General features: G+C 48.3%; 2 protein-coding genes across 5 annotated transcripts; both read right to left on the bottom strand.

Annotated features, from left to right (window-relative positions):
• Positions 1-5,125: 5,125 nt before the first annotated feature.
• Naa10 (N-alpha-acetyltransferase 10, NatA catalytic subunit) lies at positions 5,126-10,378 on the bottom strand. 3 transcript variants are annotated; one of them, XM_057760388.1, is made up of 8 exons: positions 10,239-10,378; positions 9,723-9,821; positions 9,326-9,384; positions 8,280-8,325; positions 8,072-8,187; positions 7,824-7,868; positions 6,134-6,218; positions 5,126-5,458 (listed from the first exon to the last, which is right to left on the bottom strand). In XM_057760388.1, the coding sequence occupies exons 1-8, from the start codon at positions 10,257-10,259 to the stop codon at positions 5,222-5,224; spliced, it is 708 nt and encodes a 235-aa protein (XP_057616371.1). In that variant the 5' UTR covers positions 10,260-10,378; the 3' UTR covers positions 5,126-5,221. The 3 variants fall into 3 exon arrangements, with proteins under 3 accessions (XP_057616371.1, XP_057616372.1, XP_057616374.1); XM_057760389.1 differs by having other exon boundaries at positions 5,149-5,549; XM_057760391.1 differs by having other exon boundaries at positions 5,353-5,545.
• A 217-nt stretch (positions 10,379-10,595) lies between these two features.
• Positions 10,596-18,451, bottom strand: Renbp (renin binding protein). Of its 2 annotated transcripts, none has more exons than XM_057759993.1 (11): positions 18,366-18,451; positions 18,051-18,160; positions 17,816-17,891; positions 17,634-17,709; positions 17,310-17,482; positions 16,668-16,892; positions 15,542-15,623; positions 14,834-15,009; positions 14,007-14,138; positions 10,820-10,907; positions 10,596-10,732 (listed from the first exon to the last, which is right to left on the bottom strand). In XM_057759993.1, the coding sequence occupies exons 1-11, from the start codon at positions 18,396-18,398 to the stop codon at positions 10,608-10,610; spliced, it is 1,296 nt and encodes a 431-aa protein (XP_057615976.1). In that variant the 5' UTR covers positions 18,399-18,451; the 3' UTR covers positions 10,596-10,607. The 2 variants fall into 2 exon arrangements, with proteins under 2 accessions (XP_057615976.1, XP_057615975.1); XM_057759992.1 differs by having other exon boundaries at positions 18,295-18,445.
• Between the last annotated feature and the right edge of the window lie 2,587 nt (positions 18,452-21,038).

Genomic DNA, 21,038 nt, shown 5'->3' with positions numbered 1-21,038 from the left:
AATACTTACTCCCTTGATTCTTGGTCTCTACTCACTCCCAGTACCGAAGCCCTTCTCTAAGATGCTGCTAGGTGCTAAAAGACCCTTGAAGAAAAGGTCTGGAGGCTAGTTAGATGTTGATTTACTCCAACAGTGCCCCCTACTAAGGGAAACCAGGCACCCATGACCTTATTTGTTAAAGCAACCCACCTTGCCTGGCTTTAATTCTATCTGAGCCTTAACTAATCCTCAGAAGTCCTTCATCCACCCAGGGCCTGGCCAGGGCAGAATTCAGGAATCAGGCACATAAGAAATAGCTACTGAACTGGCCTTCAAATGTTCTCAAGTCCTAACTCCAGGAATCTGAATGGTGCCTTCATTCAGTCCCTTTGCATAAAAATGAGTGAAAAGCAAAACAGAAAACTTGAGTGATTGCCCTAGTTCTGAGGATACTTGTTTGGCATCTGAAGCCATGAGTAAAGTTGCTTTTTATATTGTTTTCACCTGTTCTCCCCCCACTTTTTCTGAGACAGGGTCTTACTATACAGCCCTGGCTGTCCTAGAGCTCAGTATGTAGACCAGGCTGGCTTTGAACTCACAGGAATTAGCCTGAGTCTGCCACCTGAATGCTAGGATTAAAGGCATGTGCCAGCATGCCTGTCCTGTTCCTTTTTGACTTTAAAAACATATTATTAGATTTATATTAATTTCATGTGTTTTGCTTTTATGTGTGCATGTATGTGCAATTTGTGTGTGTGTGCTTGGTATCCATAGAGACCAGAAGAAGGTTTCAGATCCTAAATACTGGAATTACAGATGATTGTGAACCTCCATGTGAGTGCTGAGAATTGAACTCGCATCCTCTGTAACATGCTCTTAACCACTGAACCTTCTCCTCAGCTCCTTTCTTGAGCATTTTTAGACAAGGTCTCATTCAGTTGCTCTAGTCAGACTGGAACTTGCTATGTAGACCAGGTTGGCCTTGAATTTATGAGATCTGCTTGCTTCTGACTCCCAGTGCTGAGACTTAAGGCATGCACCACCACCTCACCTGGCTAGCTCCTGCTTTAAGAATCCAAAAGCCTAGGGGCTGGTGAGGTAGCTCAGAGATTAAGAGCACTGGTTGCTCTTCCAGAGAGGTCCTGAGTTCAATTCCCAGCAACTACATGGTGGCTCACAACCATCTGTAATGAGATCTGATGTCCTCTTCTGGCCTGCAAGTATACATGCAAGCAGAACACTGTATATGTAATAAATAAATCTTAAAAAAAAAAAAAAAGAATCCAAAAGCCTGCTGGGCAAGGTGAGAGTTTTGGCTCAGAGGTAAACCAGGGTTGCACAGTGACTTCCATGCCAGCCTAAGCTACAGAGTGAGACCCTGTCTTAAAAATCAGATAAGCTGGGCAAGATGATGCTCACCTAGAGGCAGAAATCAAGACTACATATGGAGACTCTGTCAAAACAAACAAAAACAAAACCCAACAAGACAGGCAATGGAGATGGTTCCAAGTGGTTAAGAGCTCTTCCAGAGGGCAGAGTTCTTAGAATCCAAAGGCAGCTCACAGCTACGTAATACTTCACTTCTAGAGGATCTAATGCCCACTTCTGTACTCTGAGGGAACCCGCACACACACATGTAGACACAAAAGGAGAACTAGATATTTTTATTTTGTTTTCAAGACAGGGTTTCTCTGTGTAGCTTTTGAGTCTGTCCTAGAACCCGCTCTGTAGACCAGGGTGGCCTGCCTCTGTTTCCCGAGTGCTGGGATTAAAGGCATCTGCCACCACCGCCCAGAGAACTAAATTTTTAAAAGGAGCTAGATTTATAGGATTATTTATGACAGGGTCTCACTATGCAGGACAGTCAGGCATCCAACTGTTTATATTCAACATGACATCATAATGGTTAATATATTTGACTTTATGCACTTATCAGAATCAATAGAAAAATTAAAATTAAAACAGCCATAGCTGCCAGAAGGTGGTGGCACACGCCTTTAATCCCAGCACTCAGGTCCAAAGTGAGTTCCAGGACAGCTAGGGCTACATAGAGAAAACCTGCCTCAGAAAAACAAAAAAATGAGAGCGAGGAGAGAGTGTGGGAGGGATGGAGGAAGAGAGAACCCTGTCTCAAAAAACAACAAAACCACAAAGAAACCCAACAACACAACCCCCCCCCCCAAAAAAAAAACACACAGAGCTACAGAGCTGCCTGCCTCTGTCTCCGGAGTGCTGCTAGACCTTTTTTATTTTATTTTTCAGGACTTTTATCTTACGTGCACTGAAATTTTGCCTGCATATATATCTGTGTGCGTGAGGATGTCGGATCCCCTGGAATTGCCTGCATATATATCTGTGTGCGTGAGGATGTCAGATCCCCTGGAATTGGAGTTACAGACAATTGTGAGCTGCCATGTGGGTGCTGGTAATCGAACCTGGGTTATCTGGAAGAGCAACAAGTGCTCTTAACCACTGAGCCATCTCTCCAGTTCCGCAAGACCTTTTTAAAGACGTGGAAGAATGTACACTTGGTCCTGATCACATGACTGATGTGATCAGACTGGTTGGCTACTCTGGACAGAGGGAGATGAGACGAACCCTAAGGACAGCGGGGGCTCCGGAGAGAAAAAAATATTAGGCAGTGAGGTACATCCTGGAGAAGCGTCCCTGGAGCCAACCCCAGCCACCCTACAATCTGCCTTCCAGCCTCAGCTCACAAGGCACTTAAACCGTGGGCACTTTCAAGAGACAGACGCCGCTGAAACAGAGGAAGTGCTAGGCCACCAAAGCCTAGTGGGCCTGCGGTTTCACCCCCCCCTCCAGATTCTACCTCCACCCAGGAAACCTAACCGACTAGGGGCGGAGCGAACAGAAGAGCTTCAGCTGGCCACCAATGACACCCAAGAGGGTGGGCCTCCGCAAGCGCCTTCGGAAAAAGCTCTGCGAGCTCCCTCTTGCCAACTATGGGGCGCAGGCGAGGCAGTGCGTATCTCCGCCCGTTCTGCCAGGCGGCGTTTATTCTGGCACTGTAGAACCAATCAGAGTCTGGGAACTAACATCAGCGGTTTGTGAACCGGAAGATAATGACGTCAGCACGCTAGGCGGGACAAGCCGCTGACTCCACTCGTACAAAGGGAAGTACGTATTTCTGACCAATCAGAATGCAGTTTCGCTTGAAGAAGCGAAGGGGTCGGGGAGCAGCATGCGCTGGCGTAATTTTCTCGGTTTCTAAAGGATAATTTCCACAACCAAAGAACTAAGGTCCAGGACAAATCATTCAACCTATCGATGGACCGCTGTGTCACTTGCGGGAGCGGGGAAATTGTTAGTATAGTGACAGCTCAGATGTCAGGTGTAAAAGCCAGAAAGCACGTTTAGGAGAGAATGTTATGACAAAGCGTTTGAGGTGAACTCACTCTTTGCTTTTTTAGTTTAAAAAAAAAAAACAAAAATGTCGGGAGTGGTGGCTCACACCTGGAATCTCAGCACTTGGAACACTAAAACGAAAGGATTAGGATTTAGGCCAAACTTGGTTACACAGTAAATTCGTTTGCAGCCACCCTAAAATACTTGAGACCCCGTGAAAGAAAAGAGGGGAAGAGCAGGGCAGTGATGGTACACGGTCTTTCATCCCAGCACTAGGGAGGCAGAGGTAGGCAGATCTCTGAGTTTGAGGCTAGCCTAGGCTACAAAGGGAGTTCCAGATCTATCAGAACTGTTACAGAGAAACTCTGTAACAAAACAAAAATGGGGGGGGGTAAAAGAAAAAGACATGAGGGTTTATATTCAATACAAAATTATAATAAATCTCTATTTGATTTTTTTTTCTTTTTTGGTTTTTCGAGACAGGGTTTCTCTGTGGCTTTGGAGCCTGTCCTGGAACTAGCTCTTGTAGACCAGGCTGGTCTCGAACTCACAGAGATCCGCCTGCCTCTGCCTCCCGAGTGCTGGGATTAAAGGCGTGCGCCACCACCGCCCGGCTGTATTTGATTTTTTTTGCAATTACCAGAAGTCACAGAAATGTTATAAGACATTGGGGTAACAGTGCACAGAACTGTCTCAGCATAGCAACAAAACAAATAACGGGGGACAGCTGACCGGGATGGCTCACACTTGTAATCCCAGTACTTTGGAGCCCGAGGCAGGAGGATTACCACAAGTTTGAGGCAAGTTGGACTACATAAAGAGTTCCAAGCCAGTATTGGCTAAGGAGATCCTATCTCAAAAAACGAATAAACACCAGGCCGTGGTGGCACATGCCTTTAATCCCAGCACTCAGGAGGCAGAGGCAGGAGTTTGAGGCCAGCCTGGTCTACAGAACGAGTTGCAGAACAGCAAGGGTTACACAGAGAAACCCTGTTTCAAACTCACCCCCCCACACCAAAAAAATTGTTATTTTGAATAAACAAAATAAAGGAAATAAAAATGGTGAATGTCAGTATGCAAAGAACACCTTAGAGGACCAGGCCTTTGAGGCCAACAGTTAGGGCTAGGAATGTGGTTCGGTTGCTAGAGTGCTTGCCTAACATCCAAGAGGTCCCGAGTTAGGTCTCCAGCACTGTATAAACCGGGTGCGGTGGCAACAAAGACCCAGCCTCTCTAAAAATATATATATATATATTAATGTGACTGAACTGACAGGACTTAATGACTGTTGGGACGGTATGGAGGAAAGAATCAGGGCTAATGAAGAAGGAAAAGCCCAAGCAACTGGGTAGCTAAATAGGCCAGGATCCAGCTAGGACATCTCCAGGTAAGTGAAAGACAAGCAGTTGGCGTTTGGGATTTACGAGGTATGAACCGGAACTGCTGCAGGTGAGAGCAAGTATGACTGGGGAAAGGGCTGAGAGCAGGACATAAGAGGACGAAGCAAAGAGTATCAAGGTGGGAAAGTTGCCTCCGAAACGTGAGGCTCACTAGAAAACACCAAGAAATCATCTACTCTAACCCTAGAAAATTAGGAAGGCAGTGAGGCCTGCTGGCCAGGAAGGAGACAGGAGAATAGGGCACCTAAGCCAGTGTATCTGTCGACCCAACTCAGTTGCTGAAGGTGGCCACATTCTCCCAATCTGTTTGACTTGTGAGTTCAGTAGGCTCTGTCTGGGTTGTTAAGATGATATCTCTGCCATCAAAGAGCTGGAAAGAAGCACAGCCCTAGTATGCACATTCACAAATTCCCCAAGGGTGACATTTATTGTAAAAGCACATGGGAGGAGGAGGCTTGCACCAGGTGGAGCAGGCTCTAGGAGGCAGAGTCAGAGGCCTCTGAGCTGTCTTTGACATCTGTGCTCTCTGTGGTCTCGCTGACCTCGCTGAGGTCCTTGCTGTCCCCACCACTATCCTCAGCAGTCAGGCCCTTCTCCTCACGACAGGCCTCTCCCGAGCTCAGAAGCACGCTGCCTTTGCTCTCCGCCTTGTTCTCCATGGCCGCCAGCACCATGTGCCTGCCCTTTTCCTTCAGCTCCAGGTGCCGCCTCAGCTGCCGCCGGGAGCCCAGAGGGAAGCGGGTGGAAAGAGACAGGGCCTAAGTCTCCAGACAGGAGACAAGAGGAGCCAGGCCCTGGGGCTGGCTGGGGGAAGGGACACAGTGAGAAGTGGTAGGGCCACGCAGGAAATAGGACTGGGTAGAGATGCAGTTCAATCCTGGCTCTCTGCTCCTAAGCCTGTTTGCTTATTTGTAAAATGACAAGGGTCCTGCTGCCCTCAAATGGACTTCTGGGGAGCTCCCAAGCACAGTATTGCCCCCACTAATTGCTCTATACCCAGGAGGCTTGGTCAGGGACCCTTTCTCCCCAGCCCAGTTTGGTCCTAGAACTGAGCAGGCTAGCCATGACTGCTCCTTACCCTAGTAGTCCCAATCCCTTTGCAGACAAAAATCTCTTCCTACTGTCTCCTCTTCCATCCACCTCCAGGCTTCTTCCCTGAAGAGCATCCCATGGCCTCCTCTACAGTCAACCAAGGCCATGCCCCTACTTGTCAGTTTCCAAAGTGAGGGAAAGAGGGACTCTGACTCCTAGCTCCATAGCTACAAGGGCTGACACTCAACCTTGGCCTTGCCTCGAGCCACCAATGCCCCCCTGACTCACAGGTCTTTCCCAAGTACTAAATACCCTCTACTGCTGGAACTGCTGGCCTGATTTGACTGAACTCTTACCTCATCAGCCATCTGCGTAAGGTCCCGCTTCATTGCATATGCATCTTCTCCATCTGCATAGTATTTGGGCTCCACTTCACTGATTCTGAGGGTAGGATGGAGACACACGCCTGGGGGCAAATTCTCTGGTTCTTAGGCTACTAGGGTGAGTGTATCTCTGGGGGCGGGGTGCGTAAAGCAAAAGGCCAGCCTGAATGGATTTTTATTTTTTTAGTTTTTCATATGAATGGATTCTTTTCCAACAGTCTGATGGTTTTCTCTGCTCTCCCCACTGAAGCCAAGCATCGCGTAGCATCCAGGATACTTCCCATCCCTGGACTTGCCACTACTTTGTCCCTAGCTTCACTAGCAATGACTTGTGTCTTTCTGAGTTGAAGTCCTCAATTCTGCTTCTTCCTTCCTCTCTCTGATCTGCTTGCTTCCTGTCATTTACTGAACATACAGCTGGTTCCTCTGCTAGGAAAGAGAGACACTGTACCTGCATGTAGGTGGTCATCACAGACTTACTACTGAGGGGAGATGTGTGTGCACACTTGAGTAGCCCTGACAGTGGAAGGGAAGCCATTTGATGGCCTAAGACATGAAGTCAAGAGAATTGGTGTGTGTACACATGCTCATGTGTTCATGTGGAGGCCAGATGTATATGTTGGGTATCTTCCTTAATTGCTTCCCACCTTATTTTTTTTTCAAAATAGGATCTCTTCACTGAATCTGGACTGTTCCCATTCAGCTAGGCTGGTTGGTTAGTGTACCCAGGAATTGTCTTAACCTCTGATTCTCTTGTCTTAACCTCCTCAGCACTAGGATAACACTGTATGTGGCTTTTATACATGGGTGCCAGGGATCAAATTCAGGTTCTCATAACTAAGCTAACTCCTTAGCACCCCCATTTTGGAGACAGGGTCTTGCTGTGTAGCTGAGACTGACCTGGAACTCCCTGTGCCAGGCTCCTAACCCACAGTCCCCCACCTTCTGAGTGCAGAGATTAAGAGGCATGTACTACCACACCTAGCTGGGAATTGCTGACTTAAGAGTGTTAAGTAGTTCTCACCAGAGGCATCCTTAACTTGGTCAAAGAGCCCTCCATGAATCTGGGTACTGAACCCAGAAAAGCCTGAAGGCCACTGCCCTGTCCCAATGGTCTCATCTTCGCTTTACCCTCTCAAAGCCTAGTGTGTGACTCAGTGGATCCTCCAATCAGTTCATCCCAGTCACTCTCTTCAATACTCGTCTCTTGAACATGAGCTGACATCAGTCATCAGGACATCCAGAGCTATCGGTCCCTCATTGCTTTTGCTCATAGCCCTTTTTCTCTGCCATCCCCTTTCATCTGCTCTCACCTGATGCTTCCTAGTACCAGTCACTTCTCTGCCTTTCTTCATGCCCTAGCCTATCTCTCTTTACTCCTAGACCAACACTAAGAAGCCTTGTGTGTTCTTTACCCCATTGCCCTTCACCAGCCTCAATAGTACCAAGCCATCCTTCCTCTACTCAGCAAGATGTGTTGGGCCCCTTCTCTCCCACACACACAGAAAGCAGGAGCCTTCTCCACGTTCACTTGTCAGTGAACAGCCAGCCACTGAATATATACAAGGCCTCCTAGCAATGTCTGAAGTCCCTCCACCCCTTTCTCAGTCCACCTCAACCAAATGGATGGATCCCACTTAAAAAAAAATCTTGATCTACTTACTGAAAGTTGAGGGTGTTGGAATAGAGATGCAGGGCAGCCCGGTTACTGCAGGGGAATAAGGCACCGCTGAACTTCACAAACTTGGCCAGGCATATTGGCCAGGTCCTGCCTTTCTTCCTGGTCCTCTTTCCCCACTAATGCTACCTCCCATCTTCTTCTGAAGGCAGTAAGCCCCAGTATCCCTACCAATTGGCTACTTCTCCCACCCCACTCCCTAGTGTTGCCCTTTTCCCCAACTTGGCTTTCACCTCTTTCTGACATGCAGGGAGACATATTTGGCATTGAAGTTCTCTATCATGGCTCGAGAGGCCTGGTCCATCAGCTTCTGAGCCAGGCCAAGGCGCCGGTGGGAACGCTTCACAGCCTAAGAGAAGAAGGATGGGTAGAGTGGGACCTTGGAGGCTGTGTTCAACTACCTCCAGTCCACCTCTGCCAAACCGTCACAGCTCTACTCACCAGTGAGGTGATATGTCCGTGGGGCACATCATCTGGGTCCTCTTCCCTAGAGGAGAAAGTTAGAAAGGAGCCTGGTACAGGTGCAGTCTATCTGGGACACCTGTGTACAGCAAGCGTGCAATTTGTGGAGGATTCTACAGCACCCCAGATCCAGGTGAGGAGAACTAGGAACTTCTCAATCAGAATAAAGCCCCATGCTATACCCTCCAGATATGTGCAGTGTTAACAGAGCATTGCCCTGAGATTGACCCCCCAAAAATGTCAGCTGCCAAGTCACAAGAGTAGTGCTGGGACTGGAGAAATGGTTCAGTGGTTAAGAGCACTGACTGCTCTTCTAGAGGACCCAGGTTCAATTCTCCAGCAACCACATGGCACCTCACAACTGTCTAACTTCTATTCCAGGGGATTCAGTGCCCTCATACAGACATACCTGCAGGCAAAACACCAATGTACATAAAATAACTAAATTAAAAATCTTTAATAAGAGAGTCGTGGTGAATGCAACACTCTGAAAAGGCGACCCCATTGTTGGAGGTTGTAGGAAGATGGACTACTCTGAAGATGTACACTCTTCAATTGTTCAACTAAGAGGGCATGCAACACAGACAGAAGCACAACAATGAAAACATGAATCTAAACAAAATATGGGCTAGTTTCTCACTTCTACTAAGTGTCCCATACACGGTAGTGAGAGAACAAATGTGGAGGAAGGGGTGCGTGGAAATACTCTGTACCTTCCGCTCAATTTTTCTGTCAACTTAGAGCTACCCTACAAGCAACCTGTTAATTAAAAAAAACAATTTACAGCAAGCTGGGCATAGTTAATCTCAGCATTAAGGAGGCTCAGCATGAAAACTGCTAAAAGTAAAAAAAAAAAAATAGAAAACTGCTAAAAGTTTGAGACTAATCTGGGCAAAAGAGTGGGAACCCCTCATTCACCAGATATGGTTGGGGTTGACTTCCCATTCCCTTCTCCAAAGCTTTTCCCCAGCCCCTCAACAGCCAGTCGTAGCATTAGACTCTTTTCTTCCTCCTTGGTGACTCACATTTTGGCCAAGACGTACCCCACAATCTTCCCATTCTCATCCTCAGCAATGTAAGAGAGCTGGAGACAGAGAGGAAAAGGAAGTCAGGCAGAGCAGGCAACAGGCTAGAGCTCACTACCAAACTCCTGCTGTGTGTAGGATAGTGGGAAGCTGCAATGCAAGGAGCCCAGTTTCCATACTCCACACGTGTGCCTTCTCTTGGAAGAGCACAGGCACAGGTGGGAATCCCATCTCCAACCTGTGTCTAGCTTACAGTTCCTACATACACCTTTTCATTTGCCAGGCTTCCCCATCAGCCAGGGCCTCCCTGTGCCAAGAGATACTGCCCACTGCTTTTAGCCTACCGGGATCTATGTTTCATTACTGTTGCCCCTAACAAAACACAAAAGCTGCCCACCTGGGGCCAAGAGAGGCCATGATAGAAATAGTACTTCATCTGGTAGTTCTCGGGCAGGCAGAGGAGGTTGCAGTGCTGCATGTTCATCAGGTCCTCGGGCTGTATAACAGCAGGACACGGTTAGTCCAAGACTGCAGTGACTAAGAGGGCCTCACACACGCGAGACTCCTGTTCTCTGTTAATCTCCGGGCCTCCCCTTTCCCCCGGGAAGGTCAGGGTTGTGACTGACTTTGCACAAGCCTGGTTTCTATGCGCCCTGCAAAAGATGCCAGTTTCACGACTAAGCAGCAGCGCCTGGAGGTCGCGGAGCCCACTCTATACTCTATGGAGCCTTGACATCAGGCAAACGAGGGAGACTATACTCGCGAGATGTCTAAAGCAGGTTGCAGCAGCCTGAAGGTCCAGCGGCCGCAGACGTGTAGGGCCACAGCTCCCAGGTCCCTAGGTAGCATGCGCACGCGGTCACCCGGGAAAGTACCCATACGGTGGGGACAGGCTGGCTCCCCATCACCTCACCCTAGCATTGCGGATGTTCATCACGGCGGCGGAGCTCGCGGGTCCTTGTGGGTCGTGAACGCGTGCGCTCAGCGGCCACTCAGAAGCACCGCACGGACGACAGGGGCCCGGGCTGGGAATGGGGCCAGGCTCCCAGGGGGGCGGTGGCGGAAGGGGTGGGCCACTATGAGCCGCCTGCAGCGGAAATGCGCGGCTACGCGATCCGCCTCCAAACTGCAGTCAGTGAGCGCCCAGAGCCAATGGGCGCGGTAGAGATGGCGCCTTTGAGTCCACGGCGAAGGCCCGCAAAGCGGGCAGCATGGGAAGTAGCTGTACCCTCCCGCGGGGCCCACAGAGGTGCGCACACAAGCTGGTGGAGCAGGGTCAGATTTATTTCGAGCCTCCGCAGATGGGGTCAGCGGGTGAGGACACGACGGGGGTGGGCCCGAGGCGGTGGATCAGGGCTTCCAGAATCTGCTCACACATGGCCAGACACCGCGGCACGTGGAAGCAGCCTGTGAGGAGAATGGATGCCAGGGTTGGGAGGGCCCAGGCAGCTAGGTGTCACAAACCCTTGCAGCCTCGCCCCTCTCTCCGCTCACCTTTAAAAGGACCTCCCTTGATGTTGAGGGCCACCTTTCCCTCTCTGTTCAGATAGCCAAACCATTCTCCAAACTCAGGATCATGAAACTAGGATAAGGAAGGAGACAATGACAGCTAGTGTCTGGCCCACCCGAATATCACTGGCTGAGGAAGGGGCCCTTGCTGCCCCTTTGCACTGCTACCAGCAGAGTTCAAATAGCATGATCTCAGAAGAAAGCTGAGGATGGTAGGCAGTAGGACTTTCCAGCTTGTGTAACCCAGTGGGATAAGGGGCTGCAGGCGGTGTGCTAAAACGCTGGGAGAACAGGCGTTCTATGTTTGATTGGAGTCCAAGTGTTATCCAACACTTTGAATACTTAAAAACAGGCACATTTTTTACCTCATCTAAGTTAAAAGAGAAAGGGAGAGAAAGAAACAAAGAATCCTGCCAGCAAGGTTTGCGACAAGTGACATCCCTGGAGTTCATGTCCTCTACTTCACAAGCCTTTGGTCTAAAAAACCTTTAGATTATCAAGCAGAGACACATAACTCCTGTCCATCGCATACTGAGGTTTTTATAGCAGGTTCTCAGACTTCCCTCTAACCCTGTGTGATGCCTTTACTCCCACCCTTCAGGAGGCTGACACATTGCTGTAAGTTTCAGGCCGACCTGGTCATCTGCCTACCTTCACCATGGGTTCTGAACATATTTCTCACTTCTGATGCTTCAGATATGGGGGATAGTAGCTGAGCTGGCTGGAGAGACACATTGTACCTGTCTCACTGAGGCTTTTCAGTTCCCCAAAATGTAGCCCAGGTCCTTATCCTAAACCCTTCCCATTTTGTTCTCACTGATAAAATAGTTAAGTAGAACCCCTTCTTAGAAGGCATTCAAGTTTACTGTCAAAATTCTCCTTTAAATTGTGACATATGAATTGTGGATTTTAAGCTGTGTAATGGTTCATGTCTATAATCCCAGGACACAGGAGGCTGAGGCAGAAATGCTTCAAGTTCAAGGCAGTACAGTCTGTCTCAGAAAGAGTGGTGGTAGTGTATTCAAGGGAGGTATAAGCAGCACTGTATCTAATCTTTGTCGCTTTTGACTAGTCTTGTCCTTGTTATGTATTTATTTTTGAGAAGGAGTCTCACCTTGTATTCCTGACTGCCCTGGAAGTTTCTATGTGGCTCAGCTGGCCTGGAATCCAAATGAAGTCTTCTTGTCTCTGCCCCCCATTGCTGGAACTAAAGGCACGCACCATAACTGGTTCATGCCCTTTCATTTCTAGTTTTTTTGAGACAGTATCTGTGTAGCCTTGGCAGTCCTCAAACTCACAGAGATCCACCTGCCTCTGCTTCCCAAGTGCTGGGATTAAAGGCATGAGCCACCACCACCCAGCTCTCCATGTTGATTATAACTTTTGCAATTCATTTTTTTTGTTGTTCTCATTTGAGACAGTAGCCCAGGAAGGCTTTGACTTCACAGACCTCCTGCCTTGGCCTCCCAACTGCTAAGATTACAAGGATGCACACCACAATGGGCTCTTGGAATTGTTTAATGTCATCTCCACCTTGTTCAAGTTCATTCTTACTTCATTTTATGGTTAAGATTGGTGGCTTTAGCTGGGCAGTGGTGGCACATACCTTTGATCCCAGCACTTGGGAGGCAGAAGCAGGTGGATCTCTGTGAGTTCAAGGCCAGCCTGGTCTACAAAGTGAGTTCCAGGACAGCCGGCAATGTTATACAAAGAAACCCTATCTTGAAAAACCAAAAAAGAAAAAAAAAGATCGATGACTTCTATTCTTCTATTTCACTCCCTTAACATATATATTCAGTATTCAAGCAGAGATACAACCTAATGGCTCGTGTTTGGAATTAGCGCTGAGTATCTGAGAGAGCTCTAGCTGCCTGTTTAGACACACTGTAGTAGAAGCATGGTTTGGATAGTGTTGCCTCTAATCACAATAAAACCATACTGGATTTCAGTTACAGTTAGTACAAACCAGCCAGATGTAGTACACCCATCTGTCATCTCAGCATTCAGGAGTCAAGGTGGAGGCAGGAGGGACAGAAGTACAAGGTCATCTTCAGCTGTTGTTATTTCTTTGTTTGAGGCAAGATTTCCATATGTAGCTGGTTGGTCTTAAACTTACTATGTAGACCAGACTGAGCTCTTCTTTGCTGTGATCTTCTAGTTCCAGCCACACAAGGCCTGGGATTACAGATATGAACCATCTTACCCACGTCACCTACATTTTTTTATTGACAATGAGGCGTTTGTAACAGGCCAAATTTCTCTCTCTGAACGACAGCCTCAGAAACTCATCTGCTGGGCCAAGAGTCAGTAAAGTGCCTTGCAAACTAGCTTGGCAGTGGTGAACACCTTTAATTTCAGCACTCAGGAGACAGAGGCAGGTGGTTCTCTCCCACCACTGGAGAGAAAGACATAGGATGGTCCCAAGGGTTAGCCTGCTAGCCAACATAGCTAGTGAGTGACTCTGTCTCAACAAAAAGGTATGTAGTGCCTGAGGACCACCTGATGTTGTCCTCCAACCTACCTATGCTCTCTCTCTCATACATGCACACGTACACATGTGGGGAGGTAGTGTTCAACTGGTGATCCAGCAGCCTGACATCCTAGCTGTTGGATTCCCTGTCAAGACCCAGGCTGCTGGACCTGGCAGATCAAGGATGTTCCTGCCTTCCATTGCTTTGGATCCTTGCTCACAAGGTTTTCTCTGACCCCTCTATGAGAAAGTTCTATATCATTTGCTGTCTACTTTGTTTTCCACAGCTTATTCTTCTCTACATTTGTTTACTTGATTAGAGTCTGATCACCCAGAAAGGTGAATTCCTTGAGGCAGGGTTTCTTGGTTTACCAAACAAAAGGCACTCTTGGGAGGCAGAGGCAGGCGGATCTCTGTGAGTTCGAGACCAGCCTGGTCTACAAGAGCTAGTTCCAGGACAGGCTCCAAAACCACAGAGAAACCCTGTCTCGAAAACCAAAAAAAAAAAAAAAAAAAAAAAAAAAAAAAAAAAAAAAAAAGGCCCTCTTGGAACTGTCAGAACAGCTGAGAGCAATACCTCACAAATGGGCCCTAGGAGCGGCTGAGGGAGAACCTACTGGACCTCCTGTTTTTCCCTCCTGCTGCCTCTTAGACCCTTCATATCTGAACTGGGCTTCTAAGGAACGAGGAAACAGCACTTACATGGCTGAAGGTGTACTCAGCAACCTGGTTGAAGATTTGAAGCAAGGCAGGGTTCCCAGTGTCACTGAAAGCCATGAGGAAGGCAATCATGGCTTCACTGTGTGGCCACCAAAGCTTCATGTCCCATTCTAGCTGAGAACAGAGCAGAGATAGGCAGTTGAGGTCCCCTTAAAGACACTTCCATCCGATGTTCTGGCTCAGGCTGACTGGCTCAGGACTTGGTTTTAAATCATAAGACATGGGGGATAGAGTTTGAATAGTCCTTAAGAGGAGGGATAGCTTTCTAAGCAGCTCCTTAAAAAGAAAAGTACTGGGGCAGACTCCCTTTAGCTCTTAAATCAGAATGCTGTCTTGCCACATCATCTTTAAGCCTCTTCGATACTGCTGCTACCCATGGCTGGTATAGTACCCTCTGTAGACCTCCAGCAGAATCAGGACACAACTAATGAGAAGAGCAATTTCACTCCTGTCTGCCACCAAGTGAGAAAGTGCGAACCACCTAAGAGCCCTTCTAGCCACTGGCACCAGACAAAGGAGATATGTGCCTTGGCACCAGCATTTGCACACACTCTTCTTAACTGGACTCTAGGTTCAAAGTTTTGTTGTTGTTAGTTTTTTTTTGTTTGTTTTTTGTTTTTTTTGGAGACAGCGTCTCTCTTATGTTGTCTTGGGTGTCCTGGAACTCATTCTGTAGACAAGGTTGGCCTCAGAGATCCTTTTGCCTCTTGCCTCCAAGTGCTAGGATTAAAGGCGTGTGCTACCATGCCTGGCTCTGAGTTCCCCTACTATGTGCCAGGTTTCAAGCAAGTTGCTCTGGGCATTCTCACCTGGGTGGGGCAGAGCCCATCAACATCCTGGAAGTAGAAGAGTCCTCCGTGCTCAGGGTCCCATCCAGAGTAGAAAGGCAACAAGAGAAACTTGTCAATGATGTGCATTTGAAGTTTGGCATCACCTTTTTTGTGGGCATACTGGAGCAGGAACCAGCCAGCTTCTATTGCATGGCCTAGTAAGGGTTTAAAGAAAGTAAGGCAACACCTTTAATCCCAGCACTTGGGAGGCAGAGGCAGGCAGATCTCTGTGAGTTCGAGGCCAGCCTGGTCTACAAGAGCTAGTTCCAGGACAGGAACCAAAATCTACAGAGAAACCCTGTCTTAAAAATCAAAAAAAAATCAAAAAAAACAAAAACAAAAAAAAACGAAGGCAGGAATCAGAATTTCCCTCCCAAGCATCTGAGGGCTTGAGTTCCTGGAACCTCCCTTCCTCATATTAAAGATGTTTGAACTCTGTCACAACCCTTTTTCCTGAACTCCATTCCCTGCAAAAAAAAAAAAAAAAATATATATATATATATATATATATATATATATATGCCTCCCCCAGTAGATACTTAAGCTCCTGCAGCCAATGCCCAGTCCTGTGCAGACTATCTCCTTCCTGTCTGGTCCTTGGTGGAGGGAGGAGGGCAGCCCCCTCCCATATGAGGCCAAACTGAAAGCTGAGTTCTTTTTCCTGATGGGCCCAGCATACATCTTCACCTGGGTTCTGATGTCTTCCAAGGCAACCAGGAAGTTCTTTACCATCCTCTGATATATTCTCCAACACAGCTTTTCCATCCCTCTGTCAGGAAAGGGGCAAAAGAGAGATGTTTCCAGTTCCCTGTCATGCAACCAGAAAGATCTAACTTCAAAAATCCCTCCGCAGGGCATGGTGGCCCATACCTTTAATCCCAACTCTGGGGAGACAGGCAGATCTCTGTGAGTTCAAGGCTAGCCTGGTCTATATAGTGAGTTCCGGACTGTTACACAGAGAAACCCTGTCTCAAAAAAAAAAAAAAAAAAAAAAAAAAACACCTTTTTTTCTCCACCCTTGGTACCAGCCATCCACTTATTCAGTAGGACCAAAGGGGGTGTCTTTTGGTTTTGGTTTTTCAAGTGCTGGGATTAAGGGCGTGCATCACCATCACCTGAAGGTTGTGTGTTTTGAAACAGTCTTGGGAAGTCTTGGGAGGACTCAGGCTGGTCTCAAACTCTACACCTGCAAGGCTGACCTTGAACTCTAGATTCTCCTGCTTCAACCTCTGGAGTTCTGGAATAACAGAAGAACATTTTTGGAATGGCTGATTGTCTCTCAGGGGTCTGTAGGTTCTGATCCTTCCTTTAGGTCTGGATCTCAGGCGGGAGAGAGTAAAACACTGAATGACAGGTGAGATAGATTTGGGTGCCCAGAGGCTGAGGAGGGCGTAGAGTAGATCAAGGTCTCAGGATATGCCTGGGGCTCTGGCCTCTTCATTCTACTTTAGGACCCACCCGTCTGTGTCCTAGCACGCCAGGCTCTACCTTCCGAGGGCCCCCCGGACTGTATTTCAAAAGAATGTTCATGCCCGGCGACGGTGGCGCACGCCTTTAATCCCAGCACTCGGGAGGCAGAGGCAGGCGGATCTCTGTGAGTTCAAGACCAGCCTGGTCTACAGAGCTAGTTCCAGGACAGGCTCCAAAGCCACAGAGAAACCCTGTCTCAAAAAACCAAAAAAAAAAAAAAAAAAAGAATGTTCTTCCTTAGATCCAATCCACCTATCTAGAAAGCTGAAGAACATATTTCAGGCGTAGGGGCCCTTGTATAATGGGAGGATGAGGTTCACTCTGCCACTCTCTCTGTGCCTACCTGGACGTGCTGCAGAATCCTGTGGGCACACCAGTCCCCTAGTTCTGCGTACTTGCTGGTCAGTGCCTCATCTTCCTCCCCAAGCTGCTCCACCAGGCTGAGCAGCATCATAGGCACCGCCATGGGCTCTGTGGCTGGGGTCCCCGAGAGCTGAGGCCGGCCTAGCCCAGTGGGGTCCACCCGCACCCAGTGGACGATCTGGTCCATCATCTCCACAGCTTCATTCTGAGGGGAGAACAGAAGCTACAAGCCCATCTGTCTCCCCTAGGAAGGACCCAGTACTCAGCTTGTTCTCCAAGGACACCTGCTCCTTCTACAGCTCTCCAGGGCCAGCCCACAGCCAGGCACCAGAGGCCAAGCAGATCCACCCAACACTGCTTGGGGGCTCTGGGATTCAGGTCACTTTCAGGCAGTAAAGCCCAGGAAGGAAGGAAGGAAGGAGAGGACCTCTTCTACTTGGATACAGGGCACGGACAGATCCGTTTGCCCAGGGTCCCTATAGTGGTATAGGAATTGAGAGAGAGCTGAGGAGAGAAGGTGGTCACAAAATGGTAGGACAGGAATGAATGGGAGTTGTGGCAGGCTCCCAGGCCTGTGAGAGTGCACTCACACCCACAGCCTGTAGCCATCCCTCCCACATACCTGATAATGTGTTTCCCCTGTTACTTTCCAAAGCTCATTCATGGCCATGGTGTAAAAACACTCGCTGAAAATGGTCCGCTGCACCTTTACTGGACGGCCATCCCGAGTCAACACAAAGGCACATTTCTTGCCAGGTGGTGCCACCCGGGCATAATGCAGCAAAAACTCACCACCTGGGGTTGGGGAGAATGCATGCTAGGTAAGGGCTGGGAATATACTGCCTCTTGAAACATGCCCAGTCCCTTCCCTTTTCTAGACCCTTTTAGGTCCACTGAATAAATGACCCACTGAAGCTCCTGAGGAGATGGGGATAGGTGAGAGTACCTGCTTTTGCTGCATCCAGAAGCTCAGCACGGTGGAAGCGCTCAAAAAGGCGGTACAAGCGACAATACATCCATACCTGTGAGGGAATACAGTTTAAAGAGAGGCAGCTGGGGTAAGGGAAATCCTAAGTATCCCTGGGTATCTCCAATTGTTGTGTGACAGTCTTAAGTGTAAAAACTGACCTGCCTCCCCTGTAGCCAGACATATTTGAGGTGATCATAGACCTTCCCATTGCGGCCAAGACATGTGAAGAAGCCCCTGTGAGACATGTATTGTTAGAAAAAGAGGGAAGGAGACTTGCACCCTTCTTCATAGCTTCACTACTCTCCTGAAGCCAGTAGATCTGTGAAACTTCAGAACGAATTAGGGGTTTCAGAGGGGCAAAAGCCCTGGGACAATCAGTGAGGGGTAGCTAACCCGTGTTCCTCGTCATGGGAGTGCTGTAGCCAGAAAGCGACCACAGTGTCGAGCTCCTGTCCCACTCGTTCCTTCCAGACCTGCAGTGCCTCCCGTTCCTTCTCCATGTCCTGTGAAGTGATTCAAGTCAGGGCATGGAGACAGAGTTCTTCACAGCGACTTCCTGAAACAGCTCAAGTGGGCCCCAGAGCTGTTTGCTCGCACCCCACCCCCCTTAGGTCCTTGAGTCAAGGATCCCTCTTGCCTCTGCGATGGGCTTCTGACCCCACCGTTGCCTGGGACCTTCCAGAACAGCACCTCTCCCGCCAAGGATACCTCTGACTCGTAATGCTCGGTCCATATATTCATTCGCTTTCCTCCAGGAAACGGGAGTTGGTTGCAATCCCGTGACAGTCACTCAGCTGACCGAGCAGTGCCCCACCCACCTGATCCTCCTCTGGGTTCAAAGGGCCCAGAGGTAGGGGCGGGACAGTGGGCGGGTTTTACCCGCCCCCTGCCCATCTAGGCCCGGGCTGAGCACCCTTGATCTAGATCACCCTGGTGGGAACTGGATGAGGAGTCTTGTCCCATTGGGAGAGAGTAGGGAGGAGAATGACTTGGGCTGGTGATCCCAACAGATGTGTGGGGTTGGGGTTCTCCTGGAAATGCCCGATTCCTGAGACCCTATGACCCCCATATAGTGGGCAAGTCATATCTGCCAATTTGATCCTTTAGCTGCTTCAGCTGTCAGTATCCAGTAGTTTACAATCATTGGCCCTGATTGGTCAGTTCCTGGATACTTCATCCCAAAAGATGCTTCTGAGAAAACAGTGGGTAATCATGTAGAGCAGAATGGGAACCTTTCAGATCTCCGGACCTGTATAGGTTGGCTCTGAGACAGGCTGGTTGATCTGTTCCACCCATTTTTATTTTTAGAATTTATTTATTATGCATACAATAGTCCTTCTGCATGTACACCTCTATGCCAGAAGAGGGCACCAGACCTCATTACAGAAGAGCCATCCCTCCAGCCCCTCCACCCATTCTTTTTTTTTTTTTCAAAGATTTTATTTTTTATTATGTATACAACATTCTTCCTCCATGTATGCCTGCATGCCAGAAGAGGGCACCAGATCTCATTACAGATGGTTGTGAGCCACCATGTGGTTGCTGGGAATAGAACTCAGGTCCTCTGGAAGAACAGTCAATGCTCTTAACCACTGAGCTATCTCTCCAGCCCCCCCCCCCCATTCTTGTTACCCATTGGGCAACCTCATTGATCAGCAGAATTCTGTGGAGGAAGAGTTTCAGTCAGAAAGCCTGAGGTAGTTGGGGAGCTTGAACATGTTCTAAATCTTACTATTATTGCCTCTATGTGTGTCTGTGCACCACATGCTCTTACTATCCTCAGAAGCCAGAAGAGGGATCCTCTGGGGCTAGAGTTACAGTTGGTTGTGAGTTTTCATGTAGGCGCTGGGAACTGATCCTGGGCCCTCTGGAAATGTCAGTGTACTTAACTGCTAAGTCATCACTCCAGTTTCTACAACATGCCCTTAAGGATGGACAGCAATCCAAGAGTGTAAAGTAACTAGACCTGCTGCCTCATCAATGCTGCTCTAGGAGTTGGTTAGTAAAAAGAATCCAATCCCTGGATATGATTATGTTTTTGTGCCACCCACACACCCCAGCTGTGTGCAGACCTTTGATTTCATAAAGACTATGGCTGCTGGCTAGCTCTGCAGGTTGGAGTGGCTTTAGCCTGAAACACTTCACCTTTGTAGTGCTTGGAGTAAGCCTTGTTCCCATCTGTTAGGTGTCTACTGCAGCTGCTGTGTTCATTATCTACTCTCAGCTTATAGCCACGGGACCCTGGATCTGTGTAGCTAGGAAGCTTGTGTGCCATTATTTAAACTGTTTTTATCCATGTCCATCCGCTCCTCTGCCTCCCTTACACACATACCATCCTCCTCAAGACCAATCAAGGCCAAGTCTTAGTATAATACTAAAGGTGGTTTGACCCTGGATCTCATGGAAGCAGGGTGAGGCAAGACTGTGATGCCTCTTTCTGCCTTCAAGCTCAGTTTGCTTGCAACAGTCTCATGTATTCCAGCCTAGCCTTAAATTCTATTTGCCAAGGATGGTCTTGAACTCCTGACCCTTTTGCCTCTACCTCTCAAGAACTGGGATTAAAGGTGTATTGCATCACACCCAGCTTGAAGCTCAGTATTTGTTTTTTTTTTTCTTTTTTTTTTTTGGTTTTTCGAGACAGGGTTTCTCTGTAGCTTTGGAGCCTGTCCTGGAACTCCCTTTGTAGACCAGGCTGTCCTTGAACTCACAGAGATCCACCTGCCTCTGCCTCCCGAGTGCTGGGATTAAAGGCGTGCGCCACCATCGCCTGGCTTGTTTTTGTTTTCTAAGACAGGGTTTCACTATGTAGTCCTGGCAAGATAGCCCAGTGGTTAAGAATGTATATTGCTCTTACATAGGACCCAAGTTCAATTCCCAACACTCAAGTTGGTCAGCTCACAGCTGCTTGTAACCCTGGCTCCAGAGGATCATGTCTTTGTTATCTGAGGGAACCTACACATACTTATCCACCCACCTACCCACACATAATTAAAAATAAATTAAAAAAAAAGTTGGGTGTGACAGTCTATAATCTAGCACTTGGGAAGCAGTAAGATTTGTGAGTTTGAGGCCTGCCTAGTCTACATAGTGAGCGCCAGGAATGCAGTGAGACCGTCTTTAAAAAAAAAAAAAGCCTAAAAGGGAGTAGCAGCAGAGATGTCAGAAAGAAGTGAGGTGCTGATTAAACATGTCTCCACACCCCCTTCTTTCTCTAGCTCAAGCACCAGGGATGTGGAGATGCATGAAGGTGGTATGCTTACTACTCTCAGCCTGCTGGCACCTAGAGCTGTCAACACTGAGCTCTGGCTATAGGCCAGGACCACCTTATCTCCAGGCTTTCTTAGCTTTCTGCCCAGATAGCACTATTCAATCAAGTCATAG

Source organism: Chionomys nivalis, chromosome X (assembly GCF_950005125.1).
Source record: "Chionomys nivalis chromosome X, mChiNiv1.1, whole genome shotgun sequence".
NCBI classification, from domain to species: domain Eukaryota; kingdom Metazoa; phylum Chordata; class Mammalia; order Rodentia; family Cricetidae; genus Chionomys; species Chionomys nivalis.
The sequence above is the reverse complement of the archived record's forward strand: the minus strand, read 5'-3'. Positions and strand labels throughout refer to the sequence as shown.

Bases quoted from the DNA above. Each gene is read 5' to 3' on its own strand.
- Renbp (XM_057759992.1), bottom strand. From the start codon at position 18,390: ATGGACCGAGCATTACGAGTCAGAGGTATCCTTGGCGGGAGAGGTGCT. The intron at 16,893-17,309 runs GTATGTGGGAGG...TTCTCCCCTCAG, and splicing joins CAGGGGAAACACATTATCAG to AATGAAGCTGTGGAGATGAT. The intron at 15,624-16,667 runs GTAGGCACAGAG...CTTTCCTGACAG, and splicing joins GGATTCTGCAGCACGTCCAG to AGGGATGGAAAAGCTGTGTT.
- Naa10 (XM_057760388.1), bottom strand. From the start codon at position 10,259: ATGAACATCCGCAATGCTAGG. The intron at 8,188-8,279 runs GTGAGTAGAGCT...TTCTTCTCTTAG, and splicing joins ACGGACATATCACCTCACTG to GCTGTGAAGCGTTCCCACCG. The intron at 6,219-7,823 runs GTAAGTAGATCA...TCCTACCCTCAG, and splicing joins TCCAACACCCTCAACTTTCA to AATCAGTGAAGTGGAGCCCA.